Raw genomic sequence first — 20,974 nt, forward strand, 5'->3', positions numbered from 1 at the left:
GGTGAACGTATACAGGCCCGCTCGCACCGTGGTGGGTACACGTGTAGGGGCCCGCCGCGGCGCGGGGTGCTGCCCGCTGCCCCGCGGGCATCGCTGCGGCACGCGGCGCTGCCGGGGGGCCCTGGAGCGCCGGCGCGGCGCCGGCCCCTCGCCTTGGGCCTGCTCCCCAGAAGCTGAGGTTTTCTGTTTGCTTTACAAATGTTGCTGAAGCATCTCTTTGTTTGGGAAAAAGACACCGCAGCTTAGGTTTAATCCTCCCCTCAGTCGGCGTCCCCCCTGCCCTTCCTGCCCGGGGGGCCCTGCGTGCAGCCCGCTCCCCTTGCTTGCTTGCCTTTTTTTTATTGCCTGCCAGGAAAGGCAAAACCAAAACCTACAGCTTCTGGGAGAGAGCGACCACGTGCCAGCCCCGCTACCCTTGCCTGAGCGCTTTATTATCGTTGAATGTGCCGAGCTTCAAATTCAAAAGTCAATAACGGATGAGAAACATTCATCGAAATACTGGTTTGCATTACTTTGGTCTTAACGTGAGTAGCAGTCCATGGGAAGTGCCCCGCTGCTGTTGTATACCCCAAAATGCAGCCAGGCTCGGGATTGCTTGAGCAGGTTGAAAGACAGGATTTACCCTATTTTGATACCGTTAGAATTTAACGGTTGCACTTAGGCAACTGCTTGTTTTTTCCTACCTTGAGTAGCCCGGCTTATTTTAATCGTGCTTTTGGTACCAGTCCAAAGGTGCATTTGGGGCCCAGAGCTCTCCAGGGTGGGGGTTGGACACTTTTATCAGAACAGAGCAATCCACTTGGGAATTGCTATTGGAATTTCATATTGCACTTTCTAGGCACATGCCTYGTGCCTGGCAGCCTCTTCAGAAAAGGACAGTCCACAGCTAGGAAAATCTGTCTTGCCTAAGGCCTTCCCATTTCGGAAGCATCTGTTACGWGAAGAAAAAACCTTCCACAAAATATTTTTGTTTCAATACAACCCATTTTTCAAAAAACATGAAGTGCAGTGATATTTTTAAAGATGTGATACCATACACTAAAATACTTCTGGATATTAGATGGAGAAGACCTTCTTAATCGTGTTTTGAACTAAAATTTGGAGCAATAATAGCAATTCAGCGYATAATGATTTGGTGTTAACATCACACTTTCCTATATTTTTTGCTTAAGCTTTAATCTCATAAAAGTTAAGCATTCTGTTTAGCTAGCTATTTAAAAACATGCRCTAGAATTCATTCTTTATAACTTCTTTCTCTTACTGTATTTTTAATTTAGCATTTATGAGAAGACAGAAGAAAGCAATTATTTCTACTTTATAAATGCTACAAAAGTTTTTGAAACAGTAGACTTGTTTGTCAATTTATAACTCCAGTATTTCAGCACAACAAAAATTCTTGAAGGTTTGAGATTTAGATTGGCACATTGTTTGCTATCCATTGATACAAGAAAAAAGGGCATTTTTCTAAATGATAAAATGTTTCATAATTATAGGGGAAGCAATTGTCTTAAAGAGTTTTAAAATCAATATTCCTGAGACTCTGTTCCTGCCCAGGAAACGATTGACTCTGTATGATCATATCACTTATTTAATTAAATAATTCTATACATTTAATTCTTCTGTAACAACATTGTTTCCGACAGAGAATGTCCTTGATCCATAGGGATTTCTGTAGAGAAAGCCTGAATGCACAGATTCTGAAGAATTGCATTGACCAAACAGCAGCAGCTATAGGGTTTGTAAAACATGAATGAAAACTAATGCGTGTGTGAGCTCACTTGCTGAAGTTTCACCCCAGTCAGCTGGATGGAGTTTGAAGTTCATCTCAGCATATTTTAGAAGGTCCTTTTCATTTAAAAACAATGCTAGAACCTGTGGAAGTTTGTGGACGGCATTTAACTTGTGTGAAAGTGATGAATGCGGCAGTTCTATTGAAGCGGCGGCTGTGCCTGACAATACGTTGTACCTTTTTTTCATATGCTGCTGCGCAGACCTGAGAAAGGCCTTTTTTTTTTCCTTTTGTATGGTAACTTTCTGTTGTTGCGGCTACTGGCTGTTTGCTCAGCAGATTGCACTACTCTGGCAATGTATGGGGTTCTGAGTCAGTTTTTCTCTCCTTTTTTTTCTTTTTTTAATTTAAAAATACAAGATTATAATATCCCATAGTATTAGAGCCACGATTAATTTGGAAATCTGCTTAACTGCAAGACAATTCAGTTAGTCTAGTGGGGGTGGCTACCAATGATTCTTGCTTAATTGAGACAGTATTAGTGGGGAAGTGTTAGACTGGTAGCAAATGGGAAACTTGCAGCCTTGCCATGCTAATACAGGAATAACCACATAAAGATTGAAAGAACAATAAAGAGTAAATGCAAGATTTTTTTTTAATTCAGTATAGTGTGTGAGAATATAGTGCCATATGTGTATCTGTATACACATGTACCATATATGCATTGTACTACAACTAGTATTTTCTTTTTCCTTGTTCTTGAGGAATAAGTAAATAAAGAATRTGTGTGATCTTGTACTTTTCCTCTCAGTCTTATTCAGTTAAAACTTCAGGCATTTTTATTTAAGGAAGAAGCAATGAAATTGTTATTTATTTATTTGGTAAAGTAGAGTGAATAAAACAGTTGGCTGTATGAAGGGATTGTGTGGTGTGAGTGTATAATRATCTGGGRTGTGAATGGTGCAAAACATGCTGTATATTTATGTAATAATTATGATATGGAAAAATAAATATTTTCCAAAGGTATAAATGACTTAATAATTGTAGAATTACCRAAATAGACTTCTTGATGATATTATGAAGAAACAAGCTAGATATGAAAATAGTGTYTGTTCTTTCAGAGTCAGCATGACTTCAACAAAGAAAAATTTCAGATAATTTCATTTCAAATATAATTTTTTTTATCTTTTTTTTTCTTTTTTAGAAAAGATGCAAATGCCGCATTGCTAAGTAACTTTGAGGTAAGTTTATCTGCATCCTGGTTTTAAGCCAGCAGTTTAATGCTACAGGCAGTCACTTGTATGCTTCTGTTGAAGTTGAAAGGTGCCTGTGGCAATCAGCAAGATCTGTATGTGATTTTTCCCATTTGATTTGTTTTTAAGAAAAAACCCTTTTAAAGGAAAACTGGAAATGTTTTCACTAGTAGTGGCACTTGTTTTATTATTTGGTTGGTCCCAAAATTTGTTTTTCAAATGGGAGATTTTTAGAATGTCAGTAACTTCCGCTTTCTCTTTTTTACACTATTTAGTTTGCTGAATCCTCTTGTGTATGGTAGTTTGGTTTTAAAATTTGACTTTCCACTTTTTTATGCAATTCTGTATTTGCTAAGTGCAGTGGATTCACTGTTGCTTTGACTTCAGATGTGTCCCATTGTGAATCCTGAAAGTTGACACTTCTGTAACTAGGCAGCAATGTCTAAAATACTTTTTTTGAGTTTTGTCTTATGACAAACCAGTGTATCACCAAATGAGTGATACACTGATTGTTGAAGTCTCCTTAATGTTGCAGATAAAATTTCTTGCAAAAAAATTCAAACGCTTTCCCAAACAGCTGCTACTAGAATAAGTGTTTCATATTTAACTTGAACCTTGAGATGTGCTGTATTACCAAGGGCCTACAACTCATTAATACATAATTATATTAAAGCCAGTGCTGCTGGAAATGCAGTCGTACACGCCTGGTTGCTTGTCAGTGTTTTTTAAAATTCTTGGGAGTGTTTCCAGAGTAGGTTAGGTTGTAGCAAGGGTGAGGCTGTTTGCAAATCTGAGATAYGTTAGTCAGGATAAACACTAGCACTAGGAGCCGAGGATGTGCCGTGATCTGCTGACATGGGGAAGCTCCGGTGGCCTGTCTTACAACCGTAACAAATATTGGTGTATAAATAGTAAAAAAACAAAACAAAATATCTGTTTTCTCAATATAGAAAAGTTATTAATTTTCTTGTCTCCTGAATAACAGTATTTTCTTTTTTAGCAGAAGTAGAAAGAAATGTTATGTTCTTGTTAGTGTAACTTAACCAGATAACGGAAAGTTTTCAGTGTTTTGTTTATGATCGTCATTTTTTCAACAGTTTTAATAAGCGAAATGCGTTTGTTTTTTTTTATTGCTGAGATTTGAAAATTGGGCAGCTGTTTCATCCTAATTCCAAAATAAATCTTGAAATGTTTTATCTTGAGCTACATTTGTGCATATGGCAAAGCACGCCATCTGGCAGATATTACAAGAGTTCTAATGAAATACTTGGAAAGAACTCTCTTGCTTAAGGAATTGATGATATTATGTCAGCCARACTAGTATTAAATGTCTGTTTTTTAAAAAATAAACTGTTGAAGCATAGAAGACAGCAAGTGTTTCAGAGATTATTTATTGCAAAATCAGCTCTGCTTCTTTGTTCTTTGCTTGCTGGGATATATTTGGGAAACTAGGTATTGCTTGCTGCCTGCTCAGATTCAAGTAGTGTTGTCGGCCACACGTGCAATCTGCAGATGTTTAAAAGTGATAGTCCAGACCAGGAAGGTGTTAGCCACATTTCAGAATCCATTTTTTATGCTCTTCAATCAAAACTTTCAACTTAGTTCCTGAACTTAGTCTTTGTGTGGGTAAATCTACCCACATGTGTTGAGAGTGAGTGAAAGGAAGTGGGAAGTGAAGTTATTGATCAGACTGCTTATTCCCAGTTTCCTTTCGCAGCATAGCAGTCAGGCATACAGCTTTTTAATTCTTTGCAGGAAGGGATTTGCAGTGTCAGTGGCTGTAGGCTTGTGGGGCATGGCGTTTTATTGCTCTTCAGAATACTTATACCCCTAAAACTACAGTCCCCTTTCTATTTGCTCATTATTTTCAGTTGCAATTTGACTGGCATAGCTAATGTTTTCCTTACTGGGATCACATTTTGGACAGAAAGTGATGTTTAAAAGAAGAGTTCTAGGCTGACATGTTCTGCGTTCTGTGCCTGGATTTCTTCTGTAATCTTGGAGTTGTGATTTAGTGTCCTGTTGTCACTAGTTACATGTTCTTCAAATATTTACCTACCTTCCAAGGTTTTTAAGAATTAATTRTGCAACTCATACTTTGACAACCTTGATAACACTGTAGATGGTGACGTCTTATCTGAGTTGGTCTAGTTGCATTTATCTTAGTTGCAGCTGGAAAATCCTGAGAGGTGTTGAGCAAATGCTGTTGCTGAAGACAGGTTGTTGTACATGTTTTTCTGTTTTTTTCCTGTGAGAGAAACTACTACAGAAGAGGAGTGGGTCAATTTATGTAACTGAAAAATGCACACACATCTGCTTTACTTTCCTGAAATTGTTAATATTTGTTAAGATATAGGTTCTCCATTTTAGTGAGGAGTAGGCAGTTAGCTTTCCTGGCAACTTTGAAATTTTTTGTCTAAATGCTATGTTACATGGTGGACTTTGGAAAAGTATGAAGTGTGCTCCTTTTATGCAGTAGAAATCTGTGATTTTGAAAAGGATTGGTGAACCATATGCTGGCTGTTGGTGGAAATTAAATTCCTGCTTTATTACTTGGTTATGTATGACAATAAAAGAATAATTTTGATGTTGTCTCAGCATTTTTGCTGTGTACCTGGTTATGATGAGTAAAGATTTTGCAGACTTGCAACAGATTTGCCAAAAACACTGTTGCAAAAATTGAAAGGTCTTTCTTGCCTTCAGGCCTGCCTCTCTGAATCTCAGCTCTTATGTTTTTGATATTCAGCATGTCATAAATGTGAAGACATCTTTATTACATCTTTTCAAGAATATGACTGATGATATTACATAATTGTAAGGAAATAGGGAGCTAATGTAATCTATGTAGTTTAGCATACCCTGCTGGTTACTGCAACATTTACTATTTTGAATAACTCCAATGGAATTTACAATAGTGTTCCTAGTCTCAAGAGCATCTGTAGATCAGGCTGGAATTTAGTTGGTTCCTGGCTATGTGACAGTTGTAGAGTTTACTTTTCTTTCATGCAGATAATGTGAAATAGCATCTCTGTGAGACAAGACATATATTCATTTTAATATTGTAGGTAGATCTGTCGTAACAAATTCAGCAGAGCCGTAAACTTGCRTGAGATTATGCTTCAAGCATATATTTAAATGGGATCTGGGTGCCAGGACAGCTGAGTGTGACAGGACAGCTGAGTGTGACCAAGTTCTGTTTGGGACGTGAGATAGTATAAGGTAGGGGGATGGCTTCATCCTGGAAACTTCTTCCTTTGGGATTTTTGGATAATATTCAACAAGTGCTGAAAATCTGTTYTAAAATATTCACATATTTTTGTGCTACCAACTTATACAACTTCTTTTTCAACATTCGGTTGCCAAAACAGCCTTCATTTTAATTGCTGGTGTAGTCGCCAAAGAAGCAACAGTTTCTGCTTCATATGGTTGATAGGATTTGGCATTGTTAATTTATACTTTTCTGTGGTAATATTTTTAGACATTTTAGAGTATTTTAACTAAAATATTCCATTTTATTACTCTTTCTTTTCTCATAGGTGTTCCAGTTACTTACTGATCTTAAGCAGCAGCGCAAAGAGAGTGGAAAGAACAAGCAGAGCTCTGGCCAGCAGAACCTGAACACTATCATGTATGAAGTGAGTAGAACTGTGAATTTCCTTTGCAAATTAGCACAAGCTGGAGTAATTCACATCTTGAGATGTTTATATTAATCACTTTGGATCATATTTATCCTATTGAAAAGTGCAGTAAAATATCTATTTTTTGGTCAGTTTTCGTTATCCATGGCTGGTCTATATGGCTAACTGTGCCATTAAGTGCAAAGACACAGTGCTGATTTCCTGTAGAGACTGCTGAGTCCGGTGGCTTATTCACTCATCTGTAATGTGCTGTGGTCAGAGTTGTAGCATTTCCAGGATCAGCTCTAGTTTCATTTTCTGTCTCCTGTGCACGGAACAGATTTGGGGCTAGCAGGCCCCATGGATCCATGCTGACCATGCAGTATATCTCCTTGCTTCTCCCTGCTCAGAGTTTTCTTTCAAGTGGGAACACTGGGCAATGCAGTACCTAGGTCCCAAGTGATGAAGTGGGGCCATCCTGTGTCTGGCACTGGTCATTCTGACCCCAAACTAGCTAGTCCTGGGGGGGGGGGGGTTGTTCTGCACAGGTTTCCCTAACATCTGCATCACCCAGGCTTTTTGCTTCACTGGAGCCTCCAGCCTCCAGTCTACCACAGCATCGACTGTACTGTTAGAATAAAACTCTCCTATTGAAAGAGCTGGAATGGGAATGTACTAGCTAACTGTTGCAAAGCACAGGATTGAGAGGAGCAGTGATAACTGAGAACAAAATCTTGTTCTTATTAAAATCTGTCACAAAAACAAAACTTCTATTTTAACTGTGGGAGACTTTTTGTTTTCTTTGTTTGAAGATTGCCAGTGTTCTATCCAGCTAAGACTTAGGGCAGAACGTGCTATCATTCAGTGAATCGATGTTACCATCTAGTTATGGTTTCAAAGCTGAGGTATAGATCACATAGATGATTTTCTTATTAACAGAATTCAACTAATAATTTCCAACTGAAAAGAGCAAGACATGTACAACTGGAATCACAAAATTACAGGTTTCAACATCATCAGTTGGAGACCAGTTCTGTAATAAATGGTATCTGTTGCTAGGAAGGACTTTAAAAATCATACAGTACAACTATGAACATTTCTAATATCTCAAATTAGTAGTTTTATGACAGAATAGTGATATGACCTCTTGTGTCCGTGTCTGAGAATTGCACGAGTATCCCCATGGTTGGCAGCGAGCTGAATGCAGTTTGCCTTGCTTGCATGAGTAATCTCATTGAGCAGGGAAACTACTCATGTGAATAAGATTTGGCCTAGGCTTTGTTTTTGTTTTAGTTCTGGCTTTGTTTGAAAAGGTATAGAGTCGTAATTCCTACGCCTCAGATTCAACAAAATAGAGGCTTACCAAAAATCTAGTTGAAATCTTTATGGAGACTAACAGTCTGTTCCCTACTTCTTTGAAACAGCTGAGAAAGACACAGTAAGTTTTTTTGTATCTGAATAGACCTTAAARTTTTAACTGTCTTGTTATATTGCTGCATATTAAATGCCTATAGGGTGCTTCTTTTTATACAGGCAGTGAGGCTAGGATAAAATCTAGGTACATTTTCTATGTATTTCTTATATTACTGGAAGAGAACAGGAATTTGATCRTAAGGAATTTTTTTGTTCATGTTGAGTATGTCTTCAGAAGCCCTGTTCAGGCATATCTGGATTTGAAAGGATTAGATGAAGCTTACTAAGGTGGAGCCGTATTTTGATACGTTTCTGGCACTTTCATTGATTTGAAATTGCAGAAGAAGCCAGCCTGGAACAGAAATGACTCTCATTAAGTAATTAAAATTTATTACATAAAAATATGATGGTTTATTTTCAGTTATTATTGGTAAATAATAATTCTGTTTTATCTGAAAGGGTCAGTCAGTCAGGACTTACAGAAGGGATAGTTATCTGACACCTTAATACTTTTAAATATATACCTCAATAGTTGCATAAAACCGGTCATTAAGAATACCAGTGAATCATATTTCATCAGCTCTCTATCTGTTAAGTAGGATGAACTGTCCTGTGTTGTTGAAGTCTGTTTTAATTTACTTAGGCTTTCAAAATGAAAATACATTTTAATGGAAATATACTGGAAATATATTTGCATATATTCTTAGTTGCCATAGCCTAAGAGAATCTTGTAGATTATTTTTCCCAGTATCTTGTTGTTTTCTGTTCTGTAAATATTGATGCAGCTTTTTTGCCTTCTGACTTTTCAAATATTCACTTTAAAGGTATTTTCAGTAGCACTGAAAATAATTATGTTTGTAGAAGAAAACTCAAAGCATAGCATGTAGAGGGTAGTCTATGTGTATGGCATCATACTGCACATTTAAGTCTTTTTGTGTTTCTGCTCTAGATACTGCATCATTAGTCAGTTGTACAGATATTTTAAAATCTTCATGTGTATAGCTACGCAGTATCAAGAGATGAAGATTTTTTTTCTTAATTCAAAACAAATATCGACAGTACTCTTATATATCCTTCAGTTGCTGATACACACTATGCAGACAATGCAAGTATTTCCGTAACTTTTCCTTTGGTTTTCATTATTTCCAACCCTTCATTTTGATGTCTAATTTAAGCAACATTCAGAAAAATTCTTAYGCTACTGCCAATGAAAGAACAGCTGTAAATTGGAATTTGTTTGTGTTTTTCTTTTAGTAGAGGTTTATAGCCACATTTTTTAAATCGGCTCAAATTATGTGATATATTTGTTATCTGTCTACTTGGTGTCATGCTTTAAAGAAAGCAAATACAACATCTGCAAAAGTTAACTGAGGTTGATGAGTGTTATATGTAAAAAACGGAGCAAAGAAATAAATTGTCTCAAGTCAGATAAACATTTCGGAGTAAAATATGACAATATTCTTGCAGATTTTTAGTGCAAACCAATTACACTGCTTCTGTGAACTTTAAGAAAGCATTGGCAGATACGCCTCTAAAAGATGAGAACAGCCGTAGGTTGGAAAGTCTTTGCTAGTGCAGTGCAGYTTGAGCGAGCTGTTTATGGGCTGGCAGTGAAAGTATCCCTGATACTGAATTCATGAAAACGTGGCAGAAGATAATGTGGTTTTCAGCTTTTCCAAAGTGTAACTAAAGGACCTGGTACCTTTCCAAGCAAACTTTGAATCTGTAAATATTTATTGGTTTTAAAAGGAGAAGTAAATCTGAATGATGCCATTCAACACAGTAGTAAACATACCTTGATCACAACCTTAGCATCACCTGAGATTATTACATTCCAGCCAAGAAAGAAAATACATTACTAAYGAAGTTAGGTACTGCCTGTTTCTTACTCCCTTATCAGCCCTCAGTATAGTCTTATTGAAGAAAGAAAAATCAAAATGATTTGTGTTGACTGGGATAGCTCTTTCCACTATTCAGAAAAAGTTTAAAAAACAAACAAAAACCCTGGACTGACTCCAGATTTTTCTGAGAGTCCTTTCAAAAAATAACTTGCTTCATAGACAACACATAAGGCAAATAATAACTGTGAAATAATGTATATTTTCTTCCTACCCCCTACAGACGCTGAAGTACATATCAAAAACACCGTGTAGATACCAGACTCCTGAAACTGTAAGAGATTTCCTCATAACAATGAAAGGCCATAAGCTAACCAAGTAAGTAGAGATGTATCTTTAAATAAAAATATAAATTCATGGGAATGGTTAAAAAAGCACCATATGCACAATCTGATAATCTGTTTTTGATTAACGYATTAACATATTCTCATTATTTTCTGTCACTATTTATATCCTCATCCAAATATCCTTTTCTGCACTCATATTAACACTTGTGTTTTCCAGTGTTTTGCTCAAACAGATTCTTGTCAGTATTTCTTTTCTAGCATGGTTTCACATGGTCCAAGCACAAAGTACAATTTATAAAATATTCTGTGAGAAGAACAATATAAGATACAAATGGGTTTTGCATACAGTAAGAGAACTGTGATGAAAACAACCTCAATTTATTATCAGCTTTCTCATTTTTATGAACTTTCTTAAGCAAAAATTCATTCATTCCTGAAAGTGGCAAAAGATTACTGTATTGCAGGGAGATAGATAAAATCATGATACAGATGTATGCAAAATGTGTTCTTCTCGAGCTAATTTTTTGTGAATCTGTGAACAGCAGCTGCATCACATTATCTTTCTTTAATTGGTGCTCAGCAAACTAAGGTTTTCATCTTTTCTATTTGTGGTCTTTATCCACTGGCATTTGTGTCCACTAGGATTTCTAAGAGGTGTACACTGCTTGATTGATACACTATTCAGATAACAGAAAATTTTTCATAGTTTCCAGGAAAGCTGAACTACAGGTTATTCTTCTTATTTTGGAAAGTCCTGCATAGAAAATCTGACTGTTTTCTTTTGCAGTTAGAAGATTTAAAGGTCTTTTTTTCTTTTTGGCAGTGGTATGAATGCATATTACGGTGCTTGAAATGCATAATCCTCTCAAACCTCTCTTCAGAGTGTGAATAAAACCTGTCATAAACATTCAAACGCAAAAGTAATTGAATCAGTGTGTTTGTTCTTTGGATAGCTTTAATTGGTCATMTTTTGGTGAAAGGATGTGTTTAAAGCAGGAAGTACAAAGGCTTGCTTGCTACTGAATGACTGCCTCTTCACCATGAAGGGATGGTTTGTGCCGCATAGACACTGGCTGCATTTTCCTCTCTGCTGATTCTTTAAGGAGTTCATGCTCTGGGAAGAAGGTTTTTACTGCTTTGGTTGCATCACAAAAAGAAATGCAAGTTGAGAGCATCTGGAGAGTGCAGAGCTACAAAGGAAGTGTTTAGCCTGTCCAAAAGCATAGTAATTTGAGTAGAAAGCAGATTCAATCAGCTATGTCATTGACTTTTTCATGCCGGCTCTCTACAGATATTTATCGTAGCATCCAGTGCATTAGCAGTTCTGATGCCAGCATTACTCTCATTGCTGACGTTGGGGTGGTAGTACTTGGAAGCTTTGTCATGAGTAGTGTAACTTTGCTTGCACTGCTTTCTTATGCAGAACTGAAATTGCCGGGTCAGTATGTCAGTGTTTAGTCCTCTTACAGCTCATTTTAAACAGCAAGATACTACTAATTTATACAGTAGATAAGCTACCATAATTCTTTTCTGAGATAGAGGTATTTAAACATTGGGAAAATATTTACAGAGGTGATAGTATGGAAATGAAAGAGGTATCTTAAAGTCTGTAGCAAGCATTTCAGATTTCTAGTACTATATGTGTCAGCTTTGAACTGAAATAAGCTTACTCAGTACGTGCAGGACAGCAGTTTAGGAAAGCGGCAGAGGAATGCTATATCACAGCAAAATCGGGAGGAAGTTAAAAAGGCAGAGTAGGATTTTTCAGAAGTAGCTGAGTGAGTTAGGAATAAAAGTCCCATTAAAAGTCAAAGAACTTTTTGTTCTAAGTTGCATTTCTAAAATTCCTTCTGATAGAATTACTGAGGCAGAATTTGACCAGGACCTCCAGGTTAACACTGATACTCTTACAGAAAGTCGTGGGAGCTCTGCTATCGTGTGTGAGATGCTGAWCCCCAGTATGGTCTCTCTGAGAGTGAAGCACTAAATGACATTGTGCCAGGAAGTCAGAGAATTCCAGCTGCAGAATCGCCCACCCTGCCAAGGTGTCTTGGAGAAGGTTTTCTTCCCAAATATTCACCTACCCTCGTCCTGTTTGTTCGGTGAACTCTAATAGCAGTGCTGCAAAGGGTGAAATTTTTACAAGCTTTAAATGAGCTTCTTGACTATTCTGTCTTTTTTTATACGGATGCCAGAAAGTTCTTTTGTTTCTAGATATCATCCTCTGTCCTTTTTCTCTGAATAAGAGTCTGTAAGAGAATTACTTCCAAGTCATTTTCGTCTGTATAACAGCAGGAGGATGAGAGTGAAGAGCAATCCACTAGTTTAGGTTAAAAAAAAAATAAACAGCATTTATGGCCTATTAGAGCTCAGACAGGATTGTGATACCTTCATCACTTGAACTTACAACTTTACTCTTAGCTAATATCTTTGTCATCTGGGAAAGAGTTTGCCAGCACTGTGCTTGCCATGTACTTTGCAAAATAAGAACCAGAATTACTTGGTATGATCTTGGCACTTTTTGTTTTCCCTAACATTTTCCATTCAGCCGCTTCAAGCTGGAGGTATCAGAGCCATCTGGCAGCCACTTCTCACCAAAACACAGAAAGCATGTGKTGTGCAATTACCATATAATACATTTTATGTTAAACGTTAGTGCCTCCAAAGAACTCTTGAACTACTCTTTGATTCATAACCAAGACCACTTCAACACTCCTGTGGTGTTAAATAAGTAGGAAAACTGAAGGTCTTAATCATTTCCATCTTGTGGGGTAAAGGTGATGTTTGTATAAAAGGTTCCATCTGAGGTTTTGTTCTAGTTAGCTGGTACAATACTTTCTTCCTCTTTGAGAGGAAAGAAGCTGTGACATTTGCTCTCCAGACCTTCCCAATGTAATGACCTTTCCTCCCACGAAGAATAATGAACTCCAGAATCTCTTTGCTACTTCCATGCTGGGTGAGGCATTTGGAGAGATACTCTCTCCCTTAATCTCTTAGCTGCTCACATGCTGTCTCTGTTGGTAGCAGTTTTTTTAAAGGTAGCTAATTTGATGCAAGGTATACGTAAGAGGATTTAGTATTTGCTTACTGGCAGAAGATAAAGATATAATTTAGTTAGTGTCTGTTCTTTTACTGGGGATTGATGCTGTGTTTGTGAAAGCGTCAACTCASTTGTGCTGTATCTGATTACTTGAGCTTGTGCAATTGTATGATTTAAGAGCAAACAGCACTTTTAAATATCTCATTTGATTTGTTGTTTAAATAACCCTGAATAATTTCACTCATGGAGGGGTCCATTATCCTATTCCATCATATAGACAAATTCTTCTGTTTAATCAGTGAGTGCCTAGAACTGCTACAGCAGCAATTTCTGTTTTCTCATAGCAAGCAGAAGAGAGGTCCTGGTTAAAAAGCATTGCTGGTCTAAAAATCCCACCAGCTACACTGCTTCCTTTGCAGTTTAAATTCCTTAGTGTGTCTGTGCTTTTAATCAAGAAGAAAACCATTAAGCAGTGTTTGTGCTGTTAATTAGGCTCAACATTTTATTTTCTAATACTAAGACCTTGAAAGTAGTTCACCAATTCAGGGCTTTTAACATAAGGAGAATTTGCAGCTATCTGTAGAAAGAAAAAAAGAAAGAAAGAAAGAAAGAAAAAAATATTGGACATTGAGCTCTCTTTCCCTGGTCAGCATGTTATTGCAGCTCCCAAGCACTAGGTCGTGCTAGTGTGCATAAAACTTTCTGGATAGTGAAGACCAGATACTCTCTAGAGAGTTCATTTGAAGAATGGAGCTTTAATCAAGTGAAATCTCAGTTCTCCTGCCTTCCTTTTACAATAGCAATACAAGCCATATAGAATGTGTTGCTGGTATGGCTACATGTGACATCCTAATGCATTCAAGCGCTAGCTATATAGCTAATAGCGTGATGGTACTGGTCTGGTTCTGGTAAAATCTCTTCTAAGTCTTTTTTGTTTCTGTTACTGTTAATATTTGCTACTCAAAACATCAGCTTAATAGACCAGTGTATCTTTTATCCTGACGTTCTTCCACTTTGTGATGGGTTTTTCTAATCAGTGTCACAGGGAGAAAAAAAAAAAAAACTTTTTCCTAGAAGACAAATTTAAAACAGAAATACTAATGTGTAAAAACAGCTTATATTTTTCAGTATCAGCTAGCTGACTTGCTAAATGGAGCAATTTTAAAGCCATTAAACATTTATTTCACTGATACAGTCAAAATATGGCCAAGCATAGATCTTTTTTATCCTTGTCATCAGTATTTCAGTAAAATTGAAACCATGGAACAGAGCTTTTTTTAAATGAAAAAGCTCTGAGCTGACATCACAGAGAATTTTATTATTACCTTGTTGAGGCCTCAAGATTTGGCTAAAGCTTCAGTACAGCGAGCCATGTTATACTTGGAAATACATTATTCTGCTAGCAGCTAATTTTCCAGTTTTAGTCCTCTGAAATGGCTTAATATTTTGTAAGGTAGTGTATCTCATGAAAAGAACGTTTATTAAGCTCATGCTTTTTAACTGTGGTTAAATGTGAATTGTCTCTACTTGCATTTCTTCCTGTTACTGGTAACCTATGTTAGAACTAATTCTGGAATAATCTAGTTTCTAATCACTGCATAGTATTTAAATTTTAAAATATGGACAAAAATGTTGCCTTCTTAGTCTTCAAATCAAYATGTTCAAGGAAGTATTGAGCTGAAAATCAATAGTACTCTTAGAAAATATTTTCCCTTATTACTGCCAAAAACTACAACAAAAGTAAACCTCTAAAATAATAAAGACTGAATGACTGAGTTTGTGATTTTTGTCTCTTCCAGAGCTTTAAAAGTATATATTCTATGCCAAAGGCAGTATGGTGTTAGTTTAACAGTAGCCCCGTTTAATACCATCTTGAAAAAAGATCATTGCGTTTCCCACTGAATCAATGGATTTGAAATTAATCCTTTGATATATAGCAGTGTTTCCCCAACTTTTGGGTTCATATACTGTTATCAGCCCTCAGACTTGATTCTGAACAAATGTACCGACACTGAACTTCAKTGGTAACCCGTGCTGCAAATACTGCCCAATATGTTTCCACAGACCGCCTGCAGAGCGTTACTGCCAGAGCCTGTGATCTTGTTTCAGCCAAGTTTTCACRTTGTCTTGATTGACTCAAGACTGTAGGATTTCACTCTTAAGTGTTTTCAACTAGTAATAAAATGTAGTGTTGCATATACTGTTGTTATTTTAGAATTTTCCCAGCAGCCAAAAAGCAYACATTCCTAGAGATAAATCTGCCTCTACACAGTCACAGATTTTCTTAGCTGTATATGCTGGATCTTGGCACTAACACTTTTCTCTTCTTACCCATGCCTGTAGATCTTTTTCCAGAAAAACAAAACGTATATGCATATGTATTTATGCATATGCACCCTAGGAGTTCAGTAAATTTAAAAAAGGGCAATATAAAGAAGTCTGATACAAGAATTTCGTTAAAATATAAATGCTGCAAATGTATTAGCCTCATTGCTGATAGAAGATGGTAYATTTTGTCTCAGTTTGCACAACAGCATGGATTTTTTTTAATTATTTTTTAGAATCCATGGGTTTACTRTGCTGATGCACTGCAGCAATGTCCTGTTATTTTTGTCTACCTAAATACTCGAAAGTGGCCTTGCTCRCAAGACAGTAATTTTTGTCTTCTAGGAGAACTTTTTTGTGACTTTGAATAGGAGATGTCCTACATCCCCATCTCTTAACTGCACACATTTTTGCTGCAGCYGCGAGCTGAGCTTTATACGTCCCAAAGCCTGCTCTACCTCCTTTCACCCTCAGCTGGAAATGCTGATCTTGGCTCTAACTGCATCTCAGCTAATTTTGGATGTGGCCCAGAATTGGGGAGGCACTGCTCAGCCAAGCAGCAGTGACTGCCTTCGTGGGACTTCTCCCTAGGCAGCTCCTGTAAGAGTCTGCCTRCAGGTGACTAACTCTGATAGTGTGATCTTGCTTATTTTTGTGTGTGAGAAAATGGCTCTCAACTGTCACTGATCTTATTTTTATATTTATTCATGTCTAGAACCACCAGCTTTCGTGTTTCAAAGAGTATTACTAAAATCCAARTAGTCTAGAAGAAAAACAAATAACAAATGATGTACTTTTGGGGGTTAATTATCCTGAAAATATTCTTTGCCTTCTGCTTAGATAACTAGGAGAGTTATCCTGTCTGTTTAGTCAGCAGGAATGTAAATATGCATGCTGTAGAAAGATTCAAGATGGATTCATCCAAACTGGGAAAAGTTCCATATATTTTTAGACGTAATGAAGTTTGAACAAAATCCAGACTTATCATGTCTATGTCRGTATAAAATAGTGCAGTCAGCATTGAGGCGTGCTCAGGCTTGCAGGATTTCCAATGGAATTGTGAGTATTTGGGTTCTGATTTGTGTACATTCTAGCAAGAAATTCTAGGTGCAGAGAGCAGTGAAGCTTTCATTTCAATATGAGAAAAAGGCAATGCCGAAAATATTCCCCGCAGAGACAGGCTGCTTACTGCCAACGTTGGGGCTGAGGATTCCAGTTTGCTATCACAAAATTGAACTTCCAAGGTGTTTTGTGAGTGTTTACTTCAAAGGGATGCCAAGGGAACCCTCCTGGTTTCTCCGTTCATTCAGAGTGAGAAAGGTCAGAAACTGTAATTAGGGAGAGGCRTCTGGACGAAAGCATCAAAAGGATCCCGTGAGCTGGTCTCAGATCACGTACCTGAAGCAAAGGTCTCAGTTCTGTGCAGGCAGCGGGGAGAGTGGCTAACATTGACCTCCCAGCTAAGCAGATGTCATATCTTGCATGCATGCATGCTTGGTATTTCTTAACTAATCTTGGCAGCAGGATATTTACTAAACAAAAGATATAAGGTAAAATATTATTATTCTCAACTGTAGAAGGGAAAATACCTACCAGTGCTGTTATCTAGTGTACCCATATTAGTATCAATGTGTTTGTTCACGTGAATTCATTTGCCCTCACTTATCTCTTTGACACCTTGAAATATTTTGCCAAAATAAAATAATTTACATTTTAATTATCAGGGTGATGTTTAAATTGATCAGCAAATAATTGACTGTGTAGAAGTTCTCACATGACATTTACTGAATAGTTGCTTGTTTCTCTGTGTCTTCAGATTCAGGCTCTATATATGTAATTCAGTTGCATTGCTTAAATTGTGAATACATAATAACATGTCTAAAGGTTATTATTTTTTCAGTATAAATTAGTGTTTACAATTTCTAACACTCTGCAGTCCTCCTCAGGCTCCCTCAGCTGACAGAAGAGAAGTCATTTATGTGGCTTTTGGTTTTTGCACCCTGCTGCTAATTCGTTTCTGATGTTCTGTAGTCATTCCTCCAGTAGGGAGCTTTGCAGATCAAAAACTGGTGTGACATTTTTCAGATAACATATTTTAATGACTTACTTGCAAATTATCTCTCATTTTAAATATTCTGAATGGTACTCTCTTTGCTGAAATAATGTTCTTGAGATCAATTTGTCCTGACTCTAAAACTTCTACATATTCTCTAATAATTTATAGTGATGTTAATGGCTTATAAGCAGAATGTCTTTGAGAGGTGACCTTTTTTTACTTTGTCCTGTAGTTCTTGTCTTCAGGAAAGATGAACAGTGTTGCTAATTGATTATTTTAGCCAAGATGTATAATTATCTTTAAATTATTTCTGTTGTTGCCAGCTCTGCCAATAAACATTCCTTAATAAACAAGGTGGAGCTCTATCTGTTTTAAAATAAAAAAGAAAATGCATCATCCATGTTCTTTTGTAAAAATCAAAGCAATTTTTTTKTGGCCTGGAGACAGGACGGAGCTATCTGATTGGGTTAAATGCCACATGTCTCGCTGCAAAAGTGAAGAAAGACTGGTCTGAAAAAGCCCTGTCCCTAAAACTGGCATGTGAGCAAACAGTGCTGCGAGAAGCCTGTGCAAAGCCTGGATTCATTAAGCATAAAAGTTTCTCTTGGTAAATGGGACTGGGGGGGGAGAGTATTTTAGAGATAGATAYCCTCATAGCTCTCTTGTGAGAGCTGCAAACGTTATCTCTGTTGTAGACGTCTGGAAACTGAGGCACAGACAAGTTGTGCTTGACCAGGGACCATAAAGCAAATAACATCGAAAGCCAGGATTAAAATTCCAGCTTCTGCATCTCAGGCAAGTGCTGCTGGCGCCGAGCTGGGCTGCTCCCTAGCTCTTGAGGAAAAAGCACTAAATCTTTCATACTTTTGTTCAGATGAATTGGCCAGATTCTTTGTACACTGAAGATGTTATTTAATATTCTTTCCCCAGCTCTGGTAGGACTTCTGCTTTTATGTATGCTCGTGATGTCTTTTGATACAATTTTAGAAGCTTTTTTTTTTTTTCTTTGATTCCTTACATCTTCTGCTGTCAATTTTAATTTTGGGCTGAAAGGATTTCAGTACTTGTATCCGTCAATATTCAGGTTTTTCTTTCTGTCCCTTTCATGGCTTATTACAGCAGCAAACAACAGCAGCTGTAAATACTTTATCTTTCTGACAGTGAGGCAGCCAACAACGGTGATCTCGGTTCAGTTTTAAATTCAACCATGACGTTAATAGTCTCTGCGTTGCTGTAAGCGTCAAGCTGCTAAATAAATAGATACGAATGATTAGCATGGGAAACCAATGGGGGCACGTTCACTGCTTCGCACCGGTGGAAGCCTGTTTGGCTTTCATCCTTGCTTCTCCCGAAGCAAAGCAAACGAACGTATCTGGGTAACGAAGCTCATTCCGATTCCTTTGTGTCACTTGTAAAATCGTAGGCTTCGCAGTTGAAGACCCAACACTGTGCTGCCAAAGGGTTTATTAACAAAAACCAGTGCRGCCAGTTGCTCTGTAGGAGAGAAGGGAGAACATAGTCACTGCAGTGRGAATTACCTTTAAATATTCTGATTTATACTGCGGTTGACACAAGGGAACTTCTCCCCAGTATCTTCCTGTGTTTTTGTTGCCCGTACGCACCCAGCGGTTCGTGAATGAAAGGCCTGGCCGTGGGCCATGGCCACGCAGGCCTTTTAAGTATTATTTGATGATGCCATCAAAGAATACAGCAACGTCTACTACTGAGTACTGCATTTAGGGCCCTTCCTTTCCTTCTCCCCCTCTCCATCTCTTCCCCTTCCTCAAACCTCCCAAGCCCCCTCTTGCAGAGCCCTCACCGCTTAATCGTTCTGCTCTCAGTCTTACCATCTGTAAAATGGCGATAATGGTCCTTCCTACTTTGTACAGGACCTATCAATAAGTGCAGGCAAACTATGTGTTAATCATTGATGTTTCTTAGAAAACGCTTTGAGACCACAGTTAAAATAGTTGTTTCAAGAACATGTATTCAGGCACTTTTCTTTTAAGGGGTGAGTTGATGACCCTGCTTGTAAGAGCAAATGCTGATGTACGAGTAGAAGCATCTTTCCTGTCCTTGCACAAAAATACAGGTGAAATTACATATATGATCAGTATAATATCGGCTACGGGTGGTGGCATTTGTCCACGTGCCAAATGCCACTTTACTGCAGCCTTTTCCTGAAGACTGAGAAAAATTATCTGCTCTCATTCCATAGAAGTAGGAAAGAAGGTTGAAAGGGTAAGATAGCAACCAAAATGTTTGTTTTTCAAACAGACATGTTGAATAGTTTTGTGGTTTGTTAAAATGAAGGGGGTTTTCTTCCTTTTTTTCTTATGTTTTTGAGAATTTCTTATCCACTTCCCCAGTTTTGTAATGTAGAAAGTAAACAACATGTCCATTTTAAAGCAAATGTAAATTCCAAAAGATTTTGAACTATAGAAAGCTTTTAGCTGTTCAAGAAATCCTCCCATATATCAGTTTGAGTTTCCTGGTTCAGTTATTTTGTATTTCACAGATGTCACATTTAAAAGTTGTACACTTTTCTTCTAAAGTTGAAAGTCCTGATTAAAATTATTTTCCAGCATTTTATAAAAATAGGAGCTGAGTGGCTCAGGGACTAAGTGGAACAGTCGAAAATTTTTCCTTTTTAGGATTTTGTTTTGTCATTAGCAGATCTAAAAACAACATTTGTCATTGCCGTGGAGCTATTTTCTGTCCTTTAGGGCTATGAATACACGTCGCAGAACCACCAATATAATGAAACTCATTTCATTATACAGAGCAGTTGTCTTTGCTGAACCGCAGAATCTCCCGCAACCTGATTTGCGTCGTTAACTCCCTAGAATCTCCCTTAGARGTGAAAAAGGGCCTGTTAGATCATCCGGCCGTTGGTAACTCTGGATTTTTCCTTCTGGAGGCATCAGCTGGGAATATTTTATGCCGCTGCTGCTCGTTCTGTGCGCCCGGGGGATAAAGGCAGGGCCTTATTCCCCAGCTGCCGGATGACTGCCTGCACCAGTATTACATTTGCTCCCTCTCRGCGCGCACGTGTGCGTGCAGCCGAGCAGTGCATCGCTTGCCGGAGGCTTCCCTGGAGGACGCTGGATGCTTCAGCGAGCGCACATACGTGGATGTTGGCCTGCTGGAGTGCCTTGCAGCCGTGTAAGCTGTTAGCTGGTGCAACATTTCAAAGGCAGCCGGTGTTGGAGGCCGATAGAAATGAAGATGATATCTCTGAAGCATCTCTAGGCAGATGGACCCTGACCTCTTAGCACYGTGCTGTTAATTACAGCATCTGTTTTCTCTTGAAAGCTGTAAAGTTTCCTTTTGAAGCCCCCCACAGGTCCAAGAAW

The 20,974-nt window shown here is 37.9% G+C and overlaps 1 protein-coding gene across 4 annotated transcripts in view; it reads left to right on the top strand.

The window, feature by feature from the left end:
- Positions 1-20,974, top strand: part of CRCP (CGRP receptor component) — a 33,321-nt gene that overhangs the window by 1,114 nt on the left and 11,233 nt on the right. The window contains exons 1-5 of one of the 4 annotated variants that reach the window (XM_085309245.1): positions 474-501; positions 1,644-1,735; positions 2,934-2,970; positions 6,519-6,617; positions 10,134-10,228. In XM_085309245.1, the coding sequence (XP_085165371.1) occupies positions 1,647-1,735; positions 2,934-2,970; positions 6,519-6,617; positions 10,134-10,228 (320 nt within the window). In that variant the 5' untranslated portion in view covers positions 474-501; positions 1,644-1,646. The other 3 variants (XM_085309247.1, XM_085309248.1, XM_085309246.1) reach the window with 3 other exon arrangements.

The sequence above is a fragment of the Rhea americana genome, unplaced genomic scaffold (assembly GCF_003343005.1).
Source record: "Rhea americana isolate MKP2758 unplaced genomic scaffold, rheAme1 scaffold_295, whole genome shotgun sequence".
Classification (NCBI taxonomy): Eukaryota; Metazoa; Chordata; class Aves; order Rheiformes; family Rheidae; genus Rhea; species Rhea americana.